At 39.9% G+C, this 17,105-nt stretch overlaps 1 protein-coding gene across 1 annotated transcript in view; it reads left to right on the top strand.

Annotated features, from left to right (window-relative positions):
* Nucleotides 1–14,752, top strand: part of spen (spen family transcriptional repressor) — a 29,486-nt gene extending 14,734 nt beyond the window's left edge. The window contains exons 4-15 of the mRNA XM_027014513.3: nt 1,389–1,546; nt 1,760–1,960; nt 2,654–2,805; nt 2,933–3,058; nt 3,172–3,285; nt 3,364–3,477; nt 3,565–3,665; nt 3,758–11,396; nt 11,544–11,879; nt 12,024–12,218; nt 12,342–12,500; nt 12,813–14,752. Of these exons, the coding sequence (XP_026870314.3) occupies nt 1,389–1,546; nt 1,760–1,960; nt 2,654–2,805; nt 2,933–3,058; nt 3,172–3,285; nt 3,364–3,477; nt 3,565–3,665; nt 3,758–11,396; nt 11,544–11,879; nt 12,024–12,218; nt 12,342–12,500; nt 12,813–12,944 (9,427 nt within the window). The 3' untranslated portion in view covers nt 12,945–14,752. The remainder of the gene's footprint in view (nt 1–1,388; nt 1,547–1,759; nt 1,961–2,653; nt 2,806–2,932; nt 3,059–3,171; nt 3,286–3,363; nt 3,478–3,564; nt 3,666–3,757; nt 11,397–11,543; nt 11,880–12,023; nt 12,219–12,341; nt 12,501–12,812) is intronic.
* Nucleotides 14,753–17,105: the final 2,353 nt, after the last annotated feature.

Below are 17,105 nucleotides of genomic sequence, written 5' to 3'. Positions count from 1 at the left end.
GCCCCTGAGCAAGGCCCTCAACCCTCAACTGCTCCCGTTGTACTCAGTCGTAATTGTAAGTCACTTTGGATAAAAGCGTCAGCTAAATGCCGTAAATGTAAATATTCAACCCTCTGCCAGTGTACAGTACTTTGCATTTGAAAACATGCTGTTTACCAATTCTCAACATGTTTAACTTCGTTCTCAATGGACATTGTGCTCCTCATTGACATTGTCAGTGTTTTAATTGCTCCACTCAAACAAATGGGAACTGGTGTGCTTCCACAGGGTAGTTGATGCTACTCCTTTTTATGCTGATTTGGATACATATATTTTAGTTATATTTCTTTAAAAAAGATGAACACACATACGTTTCCACAGATATGTTTGCCCCTTTTGGGCCCTGAGTAACTGTTATCTGGATATTTGCCTCATGTAGTGTGTAGATAGTTGTGTCAACCTTTTAGATGTATAGTTACAGCTAATCTGCAAAAACTCTTTCCCATCTTTCAATATCATGAGAAATTCATTAAGTATCTTAAGTGGTTTCTGACTTGCTTGCCATGGCTAGCTCTCTTTTTTCATTAGCTTTTTTTATAACCCATTATTACAGATGCTTTTATCAGATTGGCATAGTGTGTTTAATTAGTGCACTCCTTATTACAAACAACAAGATTATGTGAAAACTTGCATTAGCAAGATACTGAACTTTGTTTTCATGTATTTTATTATTATTATTATTAATAATAATAATAATAATAATAATAATAATAAAACATTGTTTATATAATTCAATATTTGAAACCAGTTTGCTGTTATTATCCTTACGAAGATTATAATAACATTGCCATTAATAAGGATTACGTTATTGCCTTTATGATGTGTTTTCTTTCACACATTGTCACCATCATTTTATTTACTTCCTATAGCTCATCAGCAGCCTTTTCTGTGTTAATTCACTGAGGAACTGTAGCAACAAATGTGAAATATATAGAGATGCAAACATATTTTTTTCTGTCTATTTTTTTGTTTTGTAGAAAATTTTCCTGCTTTTTTTTGTATTTTAAGAAATAGTGCCACACAGAGGTTTTAAAATGCATTACACTCCATATGGCATGAGCTGCATTTTTATTACCTGATCTACAAGTGATTCTTGTTCTCCCTGCTCAAAATTGACCAGTTCTTCAAATGTTCTGAATGAGACTCTTTTAAAATTGCAGTTGGTCTAATGAGGATGCAATGGATTTGCTTTTGTCATGAGATGTGTGTGTATTGTATCTCTCTGGGTCCCTTCAAATTGCTGTTGCAGCAAAAAAAAAAAGATAAAAAGATGATTACAAAGAATATGAAAAATGCAGCTTGAAAGTAAACCCTTACACTTAATATTTGTGTTTTTGTCCTGTCACAAGTGATTCCAGTAGCAGCTCCAGTGACGAGTCTCCAGCTCGATCTGTTCAGTCAGCTGCTGTACCAGCACCTTCCTCTCAACCCCTGCCCACCCTGGACAAAGATGAACCTCGTAAGAGCTTTGGTATAAAGGTGCAGAACCTCCCTGTCCGTTCAACAGGTAAAGCTCTGCTTACAGTAAGATTTGTTTTATGATTAATAGTTTTAGGTGTTTTTTGTAGCAATATGAAGAATTGTAATTGGTGTAAAAACATTTTTTATTGTTTTAGCTAAGACTTAGTTGGCATAAGTTCTCATTTGCATGATCTTCAAGAAGTGTTCTGAGCTGAATAACATCCCAACCCAAAACATTTTGTCTTCTGCTAAATTTCAGATACAAGCCTGAAAGATGGTCTATTCCATGAGTTTAAGAAGCATGGTAAAGTGACATCTGTGCAGATTCATGGTGCCTCTGAAGAACGATATGGTCTTGTCTTCTTCCGTCAGCAAGAGGACCAGGAGAAAGCTCTTAGTGCATCAAAGGGGAAGCTCTTTTTTGGGATGCAAATTGATGTTACTGCTTGGACTGGCCCTGGTTAGTTAAAATCTTTTAGGATTTGACTATGAAAAAAGGATGTCCACAATATTCTATCGATATACATTCATGGATGAGGAATTTGTATTCACTCTAAATGAAGTTTGTTGATATAAAGTGTCTGAACTGCCTCCTAAAAATATTGCCATTGCAGTGCTATATAATTTATTTAAAGCAGAGTTTGGAACCAATTCACTTGGTTTTCTTTTTAAAAAATCATTAGGACTGTAGTTGTGAGTTTGTTGCATTTCAGTCATCTTGGTAAAGCCAATCTGTTTCTTTATAGTTCTGCTAGAGTGAAGCAAACCTGTCAAACACAGATCTTTAGTTGTATTTAACTAAACCTGGCTTTTCAAGATGGAGTGAGTGAGTGTCCTTAGTGAGGATGCATAGGCCAGATCACTGCTGCTTTTGCAGGTTTCTAATGTCAGGCAAGGGTGGGGTTTTATTAGTACATAATTTTGGACTGTGTGTGTTAGCAACGCATGGATGCATCCAAATGACAAGTATTTACAAGTTTTTACAACATACTGTCTGACCATAAAATCTTATTTAACAGAAATTCATCAAGTACTGTATATGTAGTAAATCACATTTTTGGCATTGAATGCCCATGCTTTTGATATATAGGGCAGAAGATTGTACTTTTGTTGCTAGTCTTACCCATTCCTCAAATGTTGTATTGCTTTGCAGAGACGGAGAGTGAGAATGAGTTCCGTCCACTGGATGAACGAATTGATGAATTCCACCCAAAAGCTACCCGAACGCTGTTCATTGGAAATTTAGAGAAGACCACAACCTACCATGACCTGCTTAACATTTTTCAGCGCTTTGGGGAGATAGTTGTAAGTTATGTTAGGATGATATCAAGATTTCTTTTTGCCATAAGAGCTCAGCACTATGTTAAGGTCTGAAAGTCTTAAACACTGTGGATCACCTGACTGGCTTTGTGTTTTTTCTAATCTTCTGTAGGATATTGATATAAAGAAGGTAAACGGTGCCCCGCAGTATGCCTTTCTGCAGTACTGTGACATTGCTAGTGTCTGCAAAGCAATAAAGAAAATGGATGGGGAATACCTTGGCAACAATAGGTTAAAGGTGAGGGTAAAAATATGCATTCCATATTACTGAGTTTCTAAAATAAACTTGAAATAACAATTTAACTGTATACTGTAACGACTGCATACTGTAATTGTTTGCATGTTTTACAGTTGGGATTTGGTAAAAGTATGCCCACCACATGCGTGTGGTTGGATGGCCTGGCTTCAAACATTACAGAACAATACCTCACACGGCACTTTTGCCGCTATGGACATGTTGTTAAGGTTTGTATTTATCCTACTTTAGATGATTTCTTGTGTGTTTGTCGCATAACTCTCATCATTGTTTTCACTCTTCACTAGGTTGTTTTTGACAGATTGAAGGGAATGGCCCTTGTTCTGTATAATAATATAGAGTGTGCACAGGCAGCAGTGAAGGAAACAAAGGGTTGGAAGATTGGGGGAAACAAAATTAAGGTATACAAACAAGTACCCGTCTGAATCGTTAGACTGTCATTGTGCGCTCTTTCATTGTTTTCAAGAATTTTCAATATTACTTTTCAGGTTGACTTTGCTAACTATGAAAGTCAGATGGCTTTCTATCGTTCAATGCAGGCATCTGGACAGGACATCAGAGATTTTTATGATATTCTGTCAGAACGTCGGTTAGTTATATTGTGCTTTTTAGCATTAATCATTGTAAAATAATTTATACCTTTTCTTGATATTTACTTCATTTTCTTTTCTCCTTTTACAGAGATGAGCGCAGGCCACCATATCATGAATTCTCCACTGAGCGGGCATATTATGAAAACGTACGAACTCCTGGAACCTACACAGAGGATCCACGTCGCAAGTATCCTGCCAGAAGTCGGGAGTTTTACACAGAGTGGGATCCCTATGTCACAGACTACTATGACCCACGATATTATGAAGAGCCCCGTGAATACAGGGACTACAGAGATCCTTATGAGCAAGACATTCGTAAATATAGCTACATGCAGCGAGAACGTGATCGGGACAGAGAGCGCTTTGAAACAGATCGAGAACGTGATCATGGACGTAGGACAATTGAACATAGCCAAAGTCCATCTCATCAACGTCGGCCTGCTAGTCCTGCTGCATCCCCCTCCCTCTCTGAACGTCTACCTAGTGACTCTGAGCATCATGTTTATAGTCGCTCTTCTGAACGAAGTGGCAGCTGCAGCTCAATTTCACCCCCACGCTTTGAAAAGCCAGACAGAATTCGTTTGGAACGGTACAATAAAAGTGACAAACTTGACAAAGAAAGACTGCTCTTTGAAGCAGAGCGTGGAAGTGCAGTGGAAAAAGAAAGACGTATTGGGCGCAAGGATAAAGGAGAGAAGGACAGAACTGAGAAGCAAAAGTTAAAGAAGTTAAAAATGGCATCTTCTAGCGTTCCATCGTCTGAGACAGACCCCGAACCTGACAGGGAAGCAAGCCCTGATGCAGCTCAGCGTAATTCAAGCAAGTTACTGATCAAAGAAAAAGATTCTGGGAAAGGAAGACTAGATCTTCCACCTTGCGTTGTCCAGCTAACCCGAGTCAAAGAAAAGGAAGGGAAGTTGATGGACCATGTAATCATTGAGAAACAAAGAGGAAAGGCTGCTGTTGATCCTGTCAGGTCTCCTCCTGCACCTCCCTCAGCTGACCAGAAGAATGTGTCCCTACGTATAGAACCTCAGAATAGAGAGGCCCTTAAACATGGAAAAGTTCCCAAAGATAAATGTTTGATTAGTCAGGTGGAGCTTATCGACAAAGAAGGCAAAAGCAAAGACAGAAAATACCTTAAGGCTGATCCTGCGTTTGATGTTATCAGCTCCTCTGTGGACACCGATCGCTTAGCTGCTCGAAAGAGGCGTTTTGAGGACGGCGCTGGAAAAGGTAATCACCTGAAGAAAATAACCCAGGAGGAAGATGAAGGGAGACTTGGATTGAAGAGAACAGGTGATTGTCATTTTTCAAAAGCCATGGAGGAGGACAGGAAATTGCCTCAAATGGAGATGCTTAAGCGAGAGAACAAAAATGCTAAGCCAGAGAAACTGGTTATTTTGAGTACCACAAGCGAAGGACCAGACTCTGAAATGAGCAGTGATCTTGGTCACAGCCTAGACATTCAATCTCAACTTGGTGACCCAACAGGGGAGGCAACAGATCCAGTGTCTGATGATGGAAACATAGAAATGGAATGCGCAAAAGAACATCACTCGACTGAATTTGAAGTACACTCTGCACTGCATGATAAAGAGCCAGTAGATAGTGAAGAAGGCTTACTCTTTGACATTGATCACTCACAGAGCTGCAGAAAACAAATGGAGCAAAACCGTCGTCTCCAACAGCACCTGCAAGAGTGTACCAAATCAGATAAAACCGAAACTACACCCAGCACTGTTGCGGAGGACTTTGATCATCGCAGTCTTGTACACGAGGTTGGTAAACCCCCCCAGGATGTCAATGGAGACTCACCTCCCTTCAAGCGAAAGAACTCTGAGGCATTTGATTATGATTTCAGCACTAATGGAGAGAACAGTTTTCAAAGTTCCAAGCAATTAATGGATGAGTCTGAAACAAGATTTACCTCTGCATTGGTTGAAAAGGAGATGCCTGCAGACTCATTATATTTGGTGGCTGATAACGAGGCAAAAGACTCACCAAAAACAGAAAACAAAGTGAGTTCCCCTTTGTATGACATAAAATCCAATATTGCCAATCCTGTAATAGATGCTGAAGTACTCAAGGCTAAGACATCATTGCTAGGAGAGGAGGTCTTGTGTAGGGAGAGAAGACAGGAAACAGTAAAAGCCGAAATGAGCTTTCCTAGCAGTATTGTGAACCGAGAGAGCATTAGAAAGCGCCTGGTACGTGAACTGGAGCCTGGAGAGGTGCAATCAGACTCTGATGATGATGGTGACATTAGACATCTGTCACCAAAGTTGGACACTGCTTTTAAAATAGAACGGAAGAGAAGGCTCTCAGGTTCCCTAGAAAAGAACAAGTTCTATGAATTTGCACTGGACAAAACAATAACACCAGACACAAAAGCCTTGCTTGAGCGTGCTAAGTCTTTGTCTTCTTCAAGAGAAGATAATTGGTCTTTCCTTGGCTATGAGTCAAGGTTTCCAAGTTTTCGGAATAGCAATGACAAGGAGAAAATTGAACCCACACCAAGGCCCATTCCTTCCTGGTATATGAAGAAAAAGAAAATTAGGTCAGATTCTGAAGGAAAGCTTGATGACAAAAAAGACTCCAAGCCAGAGGAACAGGAACGGCAGGAGCTGTTTGCCTCTCGTTTTCTTCACAGCTCTATATTTGAGCAGGACTCGAGACGTCTTCGACATCTTGAACGCAAAGACACTGATCCAGAGGTTACAATGGGTAGAGATAATGGTAGGACTATTGTCACTGTGGAAAAAACTGGAGTGGGGGGAACAGACCTTTCACCAGAGCCTATAGTGCTCTTCCGTAACCGTTTTTTGGAGTTACAGCAGAAAAAAGACAAAGACCAAGATACATACACTTCTGACAAAACCTGTATGGCTGAAATAGTTGAGAAAAAAATGGTACCAGATCAAGAAGTCCAGTCTCCTAATGATGTGCATGCATTTAAAATGGGGAGTCCTGCGACAACAGCATCTCTTTGTTTCCACACCCCCACAGATGCTATTATACAACAAGATAAGACCACTTCTCCTACTACATCAACAGAAGTATCTGTTTTACCAATAGTAGATGAACATTTAGAAGATTATCAAACAGCCTCCACTCAACTTTCGAGTCCAATTAACAGCACTGTAACAGCTGTTACACTAAGCACACCAACTATAACAAACAAAGAGACCGCTGAAGTAGCGCATAATAAAGAAGTCTGTGAACCTAAACAAACAGCTGCAAAAACATTAGCTGAAGAGCAGAATCTTGATGTGAAACCTCCTACTCCTGGTGCCTCCTTAAGTCACATGGAGCCGGAGTCTGTTCCTGCAGAGTCCGCCTCCACCCTTTCACCTAAGCTTGAAGATACTAGAGGAATTCATAAGATAGAACTTCCAGAAAATAAAACAGAGCACCTTGACCATAATCCTCTTCAAAATTTGGAGTCATCTTTGAAGATCCAATTAGCAGTCAGTGAATCTGAGGTCGAACCGTCACAACCAACACGGAAACAACCAAAAAATAAAAAAGCTAAAGCAAACCCCACAACAGTAATATCTACACTACCAGCTCAACTAGCTAGCACTGAGAAACCAGCTATCCGAAAGAGTGAACGCATTGACAGAGAAAAGATGAAACGAGCCTCATCACCAAGAGGAGAGACCACAAAAGGCCTATCTGACTCTAAAAACACGTCCAAATCTCCTGTTCATACAACAGATATTGAGCAGGCCACTGACATAAGCTTGCCCCATGGCAGAACACGACAACGCCGGAATGTTCGTTCTGTTTATGCTACACCCCACGAGGATGAGACACCTCAACAGGCAGGCAAAGAATTAGCGGAATCCTCTCGTTCCATGCGAAAGCGTGTTATGGATAAAGAATCTGTCCAGCAGGATGTATTGACTACACCAACTAACACAAGAAGAGGTCGCCCACCCAAAATTCGCAAAAGAGGGGATGATGTGTCTCCAATGAAGGGGGAGCAGACCAAAATTTCTGAGGGTGAAGACACTGATAGCAAAGAGTCTGGAAGCAGTGGTGAAGTTATGAAGGCTGCAGAGGGATGGCGCTCTCCTCGCTCTCAAAAGGTACAGTCTGTAGTGAGAGCTGGGCAGAACAGAAAATCAGCCAAAACAGAGAAACTGCCAGACAGCACAGTGTCCAGTCATACTGATGTTTCTGAAACTTTAGAGTCTCACGATAAAGCAAAAGATGAAAATCCCACACAAGTTTCAAATATAGTTCCTGGTGCAAAACCACAAATTGGCTCTAAAAGAGAGAAAGAGCCTAAATATTCTGAGAGAAAATGTAGTGTGGATCAAGTAGATGAGAAGTCAGAGAGTGATTCCATAGAAAAAGCACTGCCATCTGATAAATGTATGAAAGGGAAGGTGCCAAGATTGACACGCAACAGCAAAACAGTTCCTAATGATAATTCGATCAGTTTGAAAAACCTTGTCATTAATCTTAGTGGGGATGCAGTTAAAGATGGACTACACTCTGGAGATGAAGACAGCACACATTGTCAAGATTCTGTGATAAAAAATGATGCAGAGGTATCCAACATTGGTAAAGAAGATTCCAGTACTCCAAACCAATTCAAAGAAGTTGATGATCTTAGTACAGATGAGAGGGAAGAAGCTCTGTCAGATGTGGAGCCCCCTGCTGAGTCAGAGGCTGACTTGTTTGCCCGTCAGATGGAGCTTGAAAGGGCAGTGGAAAATATTTCTAAACTAGCAGTTGAGCAACCACCGACATCCTACAAAGAACCATCTCCTCAACCTCCTGCTGTATTACAACCTGTTCCAGCAGAACATGAAGATGAAACTGAGGTTGAAAAACCTGCCAATCCTGCAAGTGAAACTGAGCTTGCTGCTGCAATTGACTCAATTACTGCAGAGGATATTTCTGCCGATGCAGATGGATTTCAGACTCTTCCTACGTACACTACACTCCTTCCCACATCAGACTCACTAGTTTTGCCTGCAGCAAATGAGGTTTTGGAACCAGAGACAGACTTGGCAATAAAGAATATTATAGATTCTGAGCCAAGTAGTGTTTTGACTTCAGATTTAAAGTCTTCTGAACCAACAAATGTTATTGAATGTCCACCTTCAGGGATGCCTAAGAAGGGAGGAAGAGCACGCCCTAAAACACCAAAGAAATCCAAAGGTCGAAGGATTTTTGTAAACAAAAGAACAGATTTGACAGCAGACACAGTGTTTGAAAGTGAATGTGCTGCAGTTAAACTGCCAGAGTCCATTCCTGAAGACATTCAAACTGCCAACCCTAAAGCTGCTACATCATCAGCAGCAGCTGCTGTAGTGACTGTTGCTGCTGCATGTAAACATGATGTTGCATCAGCAGTGACTCTGGACACGCCGAAGGAAGCAGAACAGCCTGCTATTGACCAGCCTGAACCTCAAGAATCTGCCTTTCATTCTGGAAGTAATAGTTCTTTGTATGTTAGGTCACCAGAACCATCTTCAGAACCAATAGCACCGGCACTTACCCCACCATTATCCCGTCTTAGTGCAACGCCAGCTCGTTCAGCAAAGGTACCTCTCACAACCCCAGACTGGAGAAACAGGACAGTGGAGAAAGGAGTACTTCATATCCCCCAAGTTTCTGTGGCTACATCAGTATCAGCTGTAGCAGTAGGGGGACCGACAGCAAATCCTCCAATTCCGCCAGATACAAAAGCCTCTGATGTTGATCCTAGTTCTAGCACCTTGCGAAAGATTCTAATGGAGCCAAAATATGTATCTGCTTCAAACAGCAATGCTGTTCCAAGCACACTGCTCACAACCACATTGGCAGACCCTCGAATGTCTCAGAATGAACATTCACCTGTTGTGAAGGCCTCACTAACTGAGGATAGACCCAGCCCTATAACCCCAGTTACTCCCCAGATGGTACCTCCTCAGCCACCTCCTCCGCAAACCACTGATACTCTGCATATATTCAAGGAGAAAATGGGAAATTCAGTTATCTCTTCCACTGCTACATCAGTCATAAGTCGGATTCCACTGCCTTTCGATTTTGACGACACTCCTCGTATCTCTTTGAGCAACCGCAGCTCAGCACTCTCTCAGCCCAAGCAGAAATATCGTTTAGGTGTGAACGAGAATAGCAGGTACCATGGACTCTCAGTGTCAGATGAAGGACGACCTCCTTCTGATAACATATCCAGTAACGCGGGCTCAGCTCCCGGTTTGAGGGTAAACACATCAGAGGGTGTGATGGTACTGAGCTATTCAGGACAAAAGAGAGAGGGACCTCAGCGAATTGTTGCCAAAATTAGTCAGATCCCACCGGCCAGTGCAGTTGACATTGAATTTCAGCAGTCTGTTTCAAAATCTCAGATCAAGCAAGAGCCACTTATACCTCAGCCCTCTACTCCTAAGGGATCCCAGACTCCCACAAGCCAAGGACATGCAGGTGCTATAATAAGCAGTCAAAGTTTCAATGCCCAGCCTGTTATATCCTCCATAAAACAGGAAGGTCCCGGTTATGACAAATCTGAGTCATCCTATCACACCAGTCCCCCAAATGCCCCACTGAAAACATTCCAGCAGCCAAGCACCAGTCCTCAGATCCTGAGATATAATCAGTCCATGTTGCAGCAACAACACACCAAGAAAGCATCAGTCACTGAATCTGTTTCAGTGAAAGCTGATGTTAAACAACCCCAGGCCTTCAATCAAAGCCCAGTTCTAAGTTCACATCCCTCCTCTTTGGCAGGTGGTCACATTTCATGTGCTGTTACTCCCAATGATAGGTTGGTCTGTCATCCAAAGCAAGAGTCACACTCTCCAAGGGCATCAGGCAATGCAACCTCACCATTTTCTAAAGTGTGTCCACCTAGTACCTCAGTAGTCTTGGGCCCAAGTGGACAAATGCCTCAGTATGTGACAAATGTACATCACCCCGAGCAGTCAGTCATCATGCCTCCTCATAATGCCACACAGTCTGTTGCTGTTGGTCATTTATCACAAGGAAGTGTCAGAATGAATAGTCCACCACTGTCTGGAATTAACTTTGGAATACGCACAGATTCTGACTCCTCCCCACGATCTGGTCCTCAACAATGCTCCACTGCAGCCCAGTCTGCAGTAATCAGAGATATGCTGCTTAAGTCACATACAGGTCCCCCTGCTGCAGGCCAGGTGGGTGGAGCAAATGATGATGATGATGTTCGACACTTCCATCAGGGAGCTCGAAGGCCACCTGTTCCCCAGTTACAGTCAGATGTCATGGTTGTGCAGCCTGAATACAAAGGAATGCATCATGGTGGATTGCGTCTAGATCAGTACAACAGGGATGTGCGTATACTTATGCACCAGCAGTTAAAAGACCACCCAGGAGTTGTTGAAGCCCATCAGGCACAAACACCAGAACCTCCTATAGTGTCATCTTCCTTGCACATCTCGCCCTCTTCCTCCAAAACTCCCCCGGTTATAAAGAGTCCTCCACAGGCTTTGAGAGATGCACCAAAAACATTGGAGATGAAGATGCCATGCTCTCCTCATTCAGAGAGTAGAATAATCAGTCATTCTCCTGGTTCTGTGATCTCTCCTCAAGGAGTACAGCTGATGCATCCTGGCAATACAGGCACAATACCTGAGTATTATAGAGAAATTCGTGGCTTTCATTCCCAATTACCTAGTCATTCAGTAATTGGAATTAATATGGCTAATCGTGGCATCACTCCATCTCAGGTGAGAGATCCTTATTAAATATTCTGTAAAAAGTATGGTGATAGTTGTATGAAATGATAATGTGTTACATATGTACATACATTTACATTTCAGTAAGCAGATTTCAGCATATTTTAAAATGAATGGATGTATCCTTCTCTTTATTAGGGTTCTCAAGAGGGTGAAAACAGACCCAAGGTTGCCCATATCTCATCTGGTGGGCCACTTGGTGACCCAAAACTCGACATCTCGCACGTTAGGCATCCAGCCAACATGGATTTGTCTCGTGTATCCCGGATCCAGAGTGAGATTGCGTCTCCCTCTTACACCTCTCCAACAGCCATTACAACCAAATCGGATGCATCTCCTTCAGTGAAGAAGGGACCTCAGAGCCTTGTGCCAGGACAACTTTCATTACCTTCCTCACTGTCATCCCAGATACGACCAGATATTAAACTCGATCATACTGGGCACCCGTCAGTGGACATGGTGCAGCTGTTGAAGGTGGGTTAAAAATATGTATGTGTATATATTAGCTGAAATTGTTGGAGTAAACAATTTAATGTTTATTGCTTCTTTAGACCAAATTCAGATATATTTCCATTTAGTCTATAACTGTTTTTCTTTGTTTTTTGTCTCTTTGAACAGAAATATCCTATTGTATGGCAAGGCCACTTGGCACTTAAGAATGATAGTGCAGCTGTCCAGTTACACTTTGTGTCTGGTAATAATGTCCTGGCTCACCGTTCACTGCCACCACCAGAGGGAGGTCCCCCTCTTCGTATTGCACAGAGAATGCGTCTCGAGGCCTCTCAGCTTGAGGGAGTTGCAAGGAGGATGACTGTAAGTAGCTTTGCTTCTATTGCCAACTTTTAAAACTATTATTTTTGGAATATACTATTAATGTTTTAGCAGAAGAAAGCTATATATTTCTTACCAATTAAATGTTTTGGGTTACATTTTCAGGTGGAGAGTGATTACTGCCTCCTCTTGGCATTACCCTGTGGACTAGACCAAGATGATGTCCTTAACCAGACTCATGCCCTTAAAACTGGCTTCATCACGTACCTGCAAGCAAAACAAGCTGCTGGGATTATCAATGTTCCCAACCCAGGCTCCAATCAGGTGAGTGTACCAGGGCTGGCAGCATGCAGCTTCATTTGTTTCTATGCTGAAAGATTCCAGAGTAGATGACAATGATAACATCAAACACACTATGAGTTTTTGACTCCTCAGTTATACATTACTAATAGATAAACATTTACTGTACTGATAGAATAACAGTTTACAGAATTGGGAATTTGAATTGAACCAATATTGTGTTAGTCAGACTATCTGCAGTTTCAAATCACTTCGGGAAAAAATCATCACTAATTATTTCAGAGAACACTGTGATGGGAAATGTCACTGATAATAATTTTTATTTTTTTACTGTAGCCTGCCTATGTTGTCCAGATTTTCCCTCCCTGTGAGTTTTCTGAGAGCCACCTGTCTCACCTTGCTCCTGACCTTCTCAACAGTATCTCCAGCATTTCCCCACATCTGATGATTGTTATTGCGTCCGTGTAAGACTTGAAAGGGGGAGCCCATTTCCCCCAAATAAGCAGTATCATTCCACCAGCTGGACAACATTCAGGAAAATTCCTCAGTGTTGGAAGGGCTTGGTCCTCCTCGGTCATACTCATTCTCCTTCGTTCTTTCACCGGATCCTTAATACATCCTCTGCTTGTTGATTCCATTCAACCTTTTAACTCTCAGTCGAGAGCGTGCAGTAGTAAATGGAGCTGGATTGGCAATGATCAATTTTCTGATCATTCATTTTACTGTTTTCATTGTTGAAGTTTTGAAGGTTTGTATCTGTGTTTTTTTTTTTGTTTTTTTTTTAACACATTAAAGATAAGATCTTTTATGGTTAAAAAGGCATGGGACTGAGAAACAGGTTTTTTTTATTTCTTTGAAATGACAATTGTGATTTATTTTTTATTTTTTTAAAAAAAGATGTATCAGATCAGTCATTGCACTATAATAGGGAAATCAGAAAAAGGAAATTAAACGTGGACTTTGTACAGATTTTGATGGAGATTACTTTGACATGCTTCTGCCACCAGCCATGTGTGATTAAAGTGGAAAAAATTGCTGGAGAGAAAACATTTTGTGAAATTTATTTGAGAACTGTTTGAAAACGGTGTATGATAAATAAGTTGTTTATACTACATCCACTGTTCTGTCCACCAGTCAGCTATTTACTTCATGTCATTTTTAGAAACAACTCATTGTATACTGTTTTTTGCTAAAGGGACTGACTAAATGGAGTTATTGTGAGTTATAGAGTTTACACTTGATGCCTCAATAGGTGATTGTATGTAAATGTTTTTTCTTTCTGTTTAAGACTTGAGGTGATTTGGGAGAAGTTTAACTATGTAAATATTATAAATATTTGAATACTTTCAAACCAGTCAGGAGACCCTGTGGATTTCCTGTTACAACAGGATTACTTATTGCCATCAACCATAAATGTAATTTTTATTAGTGTCACCTGAATTGCATTGACGTCTGAATCAGTTCAGTGCCAAAATCTTTTGGAAAAAAAAAATTAATAAAAAATTAAACAATCAGATCAATCAGATATTATTTTAATACTTGACTTTGTATGCGTCACTGGATCTTTTAGAGCTCTGCTTTCACTTTGCCTTGTTTTATATATTTGTGGTTCCTACCTCTTTCTCTGTTTCTATGTTGTCAGACATGAAGTGCTTTGAGGATTGTCCTAATGGGGGGTTCTGTCTTAAGAGACTCCTAAAAGTGTTCTCAACATTTTAACTTTTTCTTTCCACCTCTATGTATCAGCCCTTGGTCTTTTATCGAGTGTTGAGTTGTGCCATGTAATTTTTTGAAAATGTTTTGTTAAAAAGAAATCTGTAGAGAAATGTGTACAAATCTTTTTTTTCACTATCTCTGTCTCTCTGAGCCAAGATGTAAATACTCATTTATTCCATGTGTGTCCTATGTTTTCTCTGTTTTCAGGATTGTTATTTTGTTTTGTAAAACAAAACAAAGCAGTCTGAAGAACCAGAACCAAGAGAAAAGTGATGCAGAAATTAAATCATGTGTCTCACTGTTGCAGTTTCATTATATTGACTGCAAATTGATTGCTCATGAGTATGTTGATGGCACTTATAATTTTGATAAACGAGTTAAAATCCAAATACCAAAATGCAAAACAGATAAGAATTTGTCTCTTTCTTTTTATTTCATCATTTTGAGTGTATTTCACTGTTCCTCTATGAGGACATTTCAAAATGTAAAAAAAAAAGAAAAAAAAGAAAAATGTTGGCTAACACTTCTAAAGATCATTAAATGGTCACTCATTATCTACACTTGAGTGTTTGAATAAGATTCTTCATTCACAGTAAATTGAAGCCTTTTTATTAAATTTTGAAAGCAATGTTATGCCCTGTTAGATCTATCTATCTGTCTATCTATCTATCTGTCTATCTATCTATCTGTCTATCTATATATACATACATACATATCAGCCATAACATTTTCACCTCCTGGCTGATGTTTTGTAGTGCCCCCTTGTGTTGCTGAAACAGCCCTGACCCATCTACAAGACCTGAAGGTGTTTTGTGTTATCTGGCACAGGAAGTCCTGTAAGTTATGAGGTGGAGCCTCCATGAATTGGACATCTTTTCCAGCACATCCCATTGATTCTTGATCAGTTTGAGATCTGGTGCACTACTATTGCCATGAAGGGGTTTGCTGTGTCTAGAAGAATGTTTAGGTTGGTGGTACATGTCAAAATAACATTCATATGAATGCCAGTACTCAATACTTTCTGGCAAAACATTGTTCAAAGTGGTAGTGAAGTACACAGAGAAACAAGATGATGTTTGGGCAATCTTTTGCTAAAAGCCTAACTATGCGTGAGACAGAGCATCTCTGTCAGAGAATGTTGCTGAACACTATAAGAGTAAAGGAAATATGTACTTTGGATGTATGTTACAATTTTCCAAAATGAAAGCACATTGACATGGTAGTAAAGTTACTGATAAGGAACCCTAATAACTGATGAACAAATTGTAATGTAACATTACTTAAAAAGCAAACTAAAAACAAATTCTGCATTAAGCAATTCAACATTTAGGGTGTTAATGGATGGCTTGTGTTTTGTCTGTTTGTTTGTTTTTAATTTTACATTTATTTTAATTAATTTGTATTTTTCTATTCTGCTGGAGGGCTTAGACCACATTCATACATTGACGTTGACGTCTATGCGGTTGCCTATCGCTCTGCACTGCTTTGCTAAAATCTCAACGAGTTTGTGTTGCACAATGTGTCTCTGTGTCAGAGAATGATCAAGACTGTGTAAATCCAACATAAAAGTAAAGAAAATATGTAATCTGAATGTCTATTACAAATTACCTAAATGAGATTGACAGAGAAACCCTGATGACTGATGAACAAATGCTAATGTAACTTTACTCAAAAAGCAAACTAAAACGATTTTTGCATTAAACAATGCAGCATTTAGGGCAGGTGTTTTCATTTTTTCAATTCTACTGGGGGACTTGGCTCCCCTATTCATATATTTCTAGTGACACTACATGTGTTTAAAAGTTCTTATTGTACTTCTATCAACCACCACATGATGGCAGTACTATGCAGACACAATCAGAAAAACGAAAAAATAATTAATCTTTTGAACATTAATGATGTATTAATGTCGTTTCTTCATTTATGAACTAATCCAAGTTCATCTTAGATTCACTATTTGTGCCATTGACACACATGAAACTTTATGGAAAGCTTGTATGTGCGCGGGGAATAGTGCAATATTTTTGTGTAATAGTGATAGTCATGTTAATATTTATCAAATTCATACTTCATTTTCTTGAAATGTAGTCTAAAGCATAAATATATAGTTCATGTTTCCTCAGATAAGTAAATATGTCCCAAAGTTTCTTTATATATGCAGGACAATTATCAAAATCATGTTGTTATAGCACCAGCATTATTTGTGTGTAGCAGTTGTTGTTTGCTTATAACATTTCCTGAGGAATGGTATAGTTAGGAATTCAGCATGCAGCTGTGAACACCAGTGTGAGCTATCGTGCTGCTAAAAGAGTGTGGTATAGACCAGCTGTGTTGCCAGCAGCTGCTTCCACAGTTGGGAGGGACACACTGCTATTTTGTTTGCCATTTGTTTGAAATGTGGAAATATGTCTGGTAATATTTTTACCTAAAATATTCTCCAGATGATTTCAAATTGTAAGAATGGTTTGTGTGGGCAATAGAGTGGAGATCAATAATATACAATCAAACATAAAGAGATCTTTAAATTTAGAAATCAGAACAAAATACAGTTGTTATTATTTGCAGGTTAATTAGTACTTTAGTATTAATTTAAGAACATTGATTTTTGCAGACAACGATATTTTCCCAATTGTTTTCCTCCCAGAAAACAGAGCATGTGCATTTGTTTGCAAATCATGGCCAAAAAATAAAAATGAATGAATTAATTGAAAATCCTTCTAATGCTGGTTTATCTGCAGCATGTGTTTCTGTGTACCGTTGAAATGTGAAGATGTGAAGTTGCTGGTTTTTAGACCAGTGCATGATTTGACTGACATGATGGAGCCCGAACCAAATACATTAGCTACCACAGATAGTCCACAGAGAATGCCTGGAATTCTCATGGGCAGTGTTTTGTGGTAAGGGCTGCATGAT

This window comes from Electrophorus electricus, chromosome 24 (assembly GCF_041902795.1).
Source record: "Electrophorus electricus isolate QZ-2024a chromosome 24, ASM4190279v1, whole genome shotgun sequence".
NCBI classification, from domain to species: domain Eukaryota; kingdom Metazoa; phylum Chordata; class Actinopteri; order Gymnotiformes; family Gymnotidae; genus Electrophorus; species Electrophorus electricus.
This window is presented reverse-complemented; position numbering and strand designations above follow the sequence as displayed.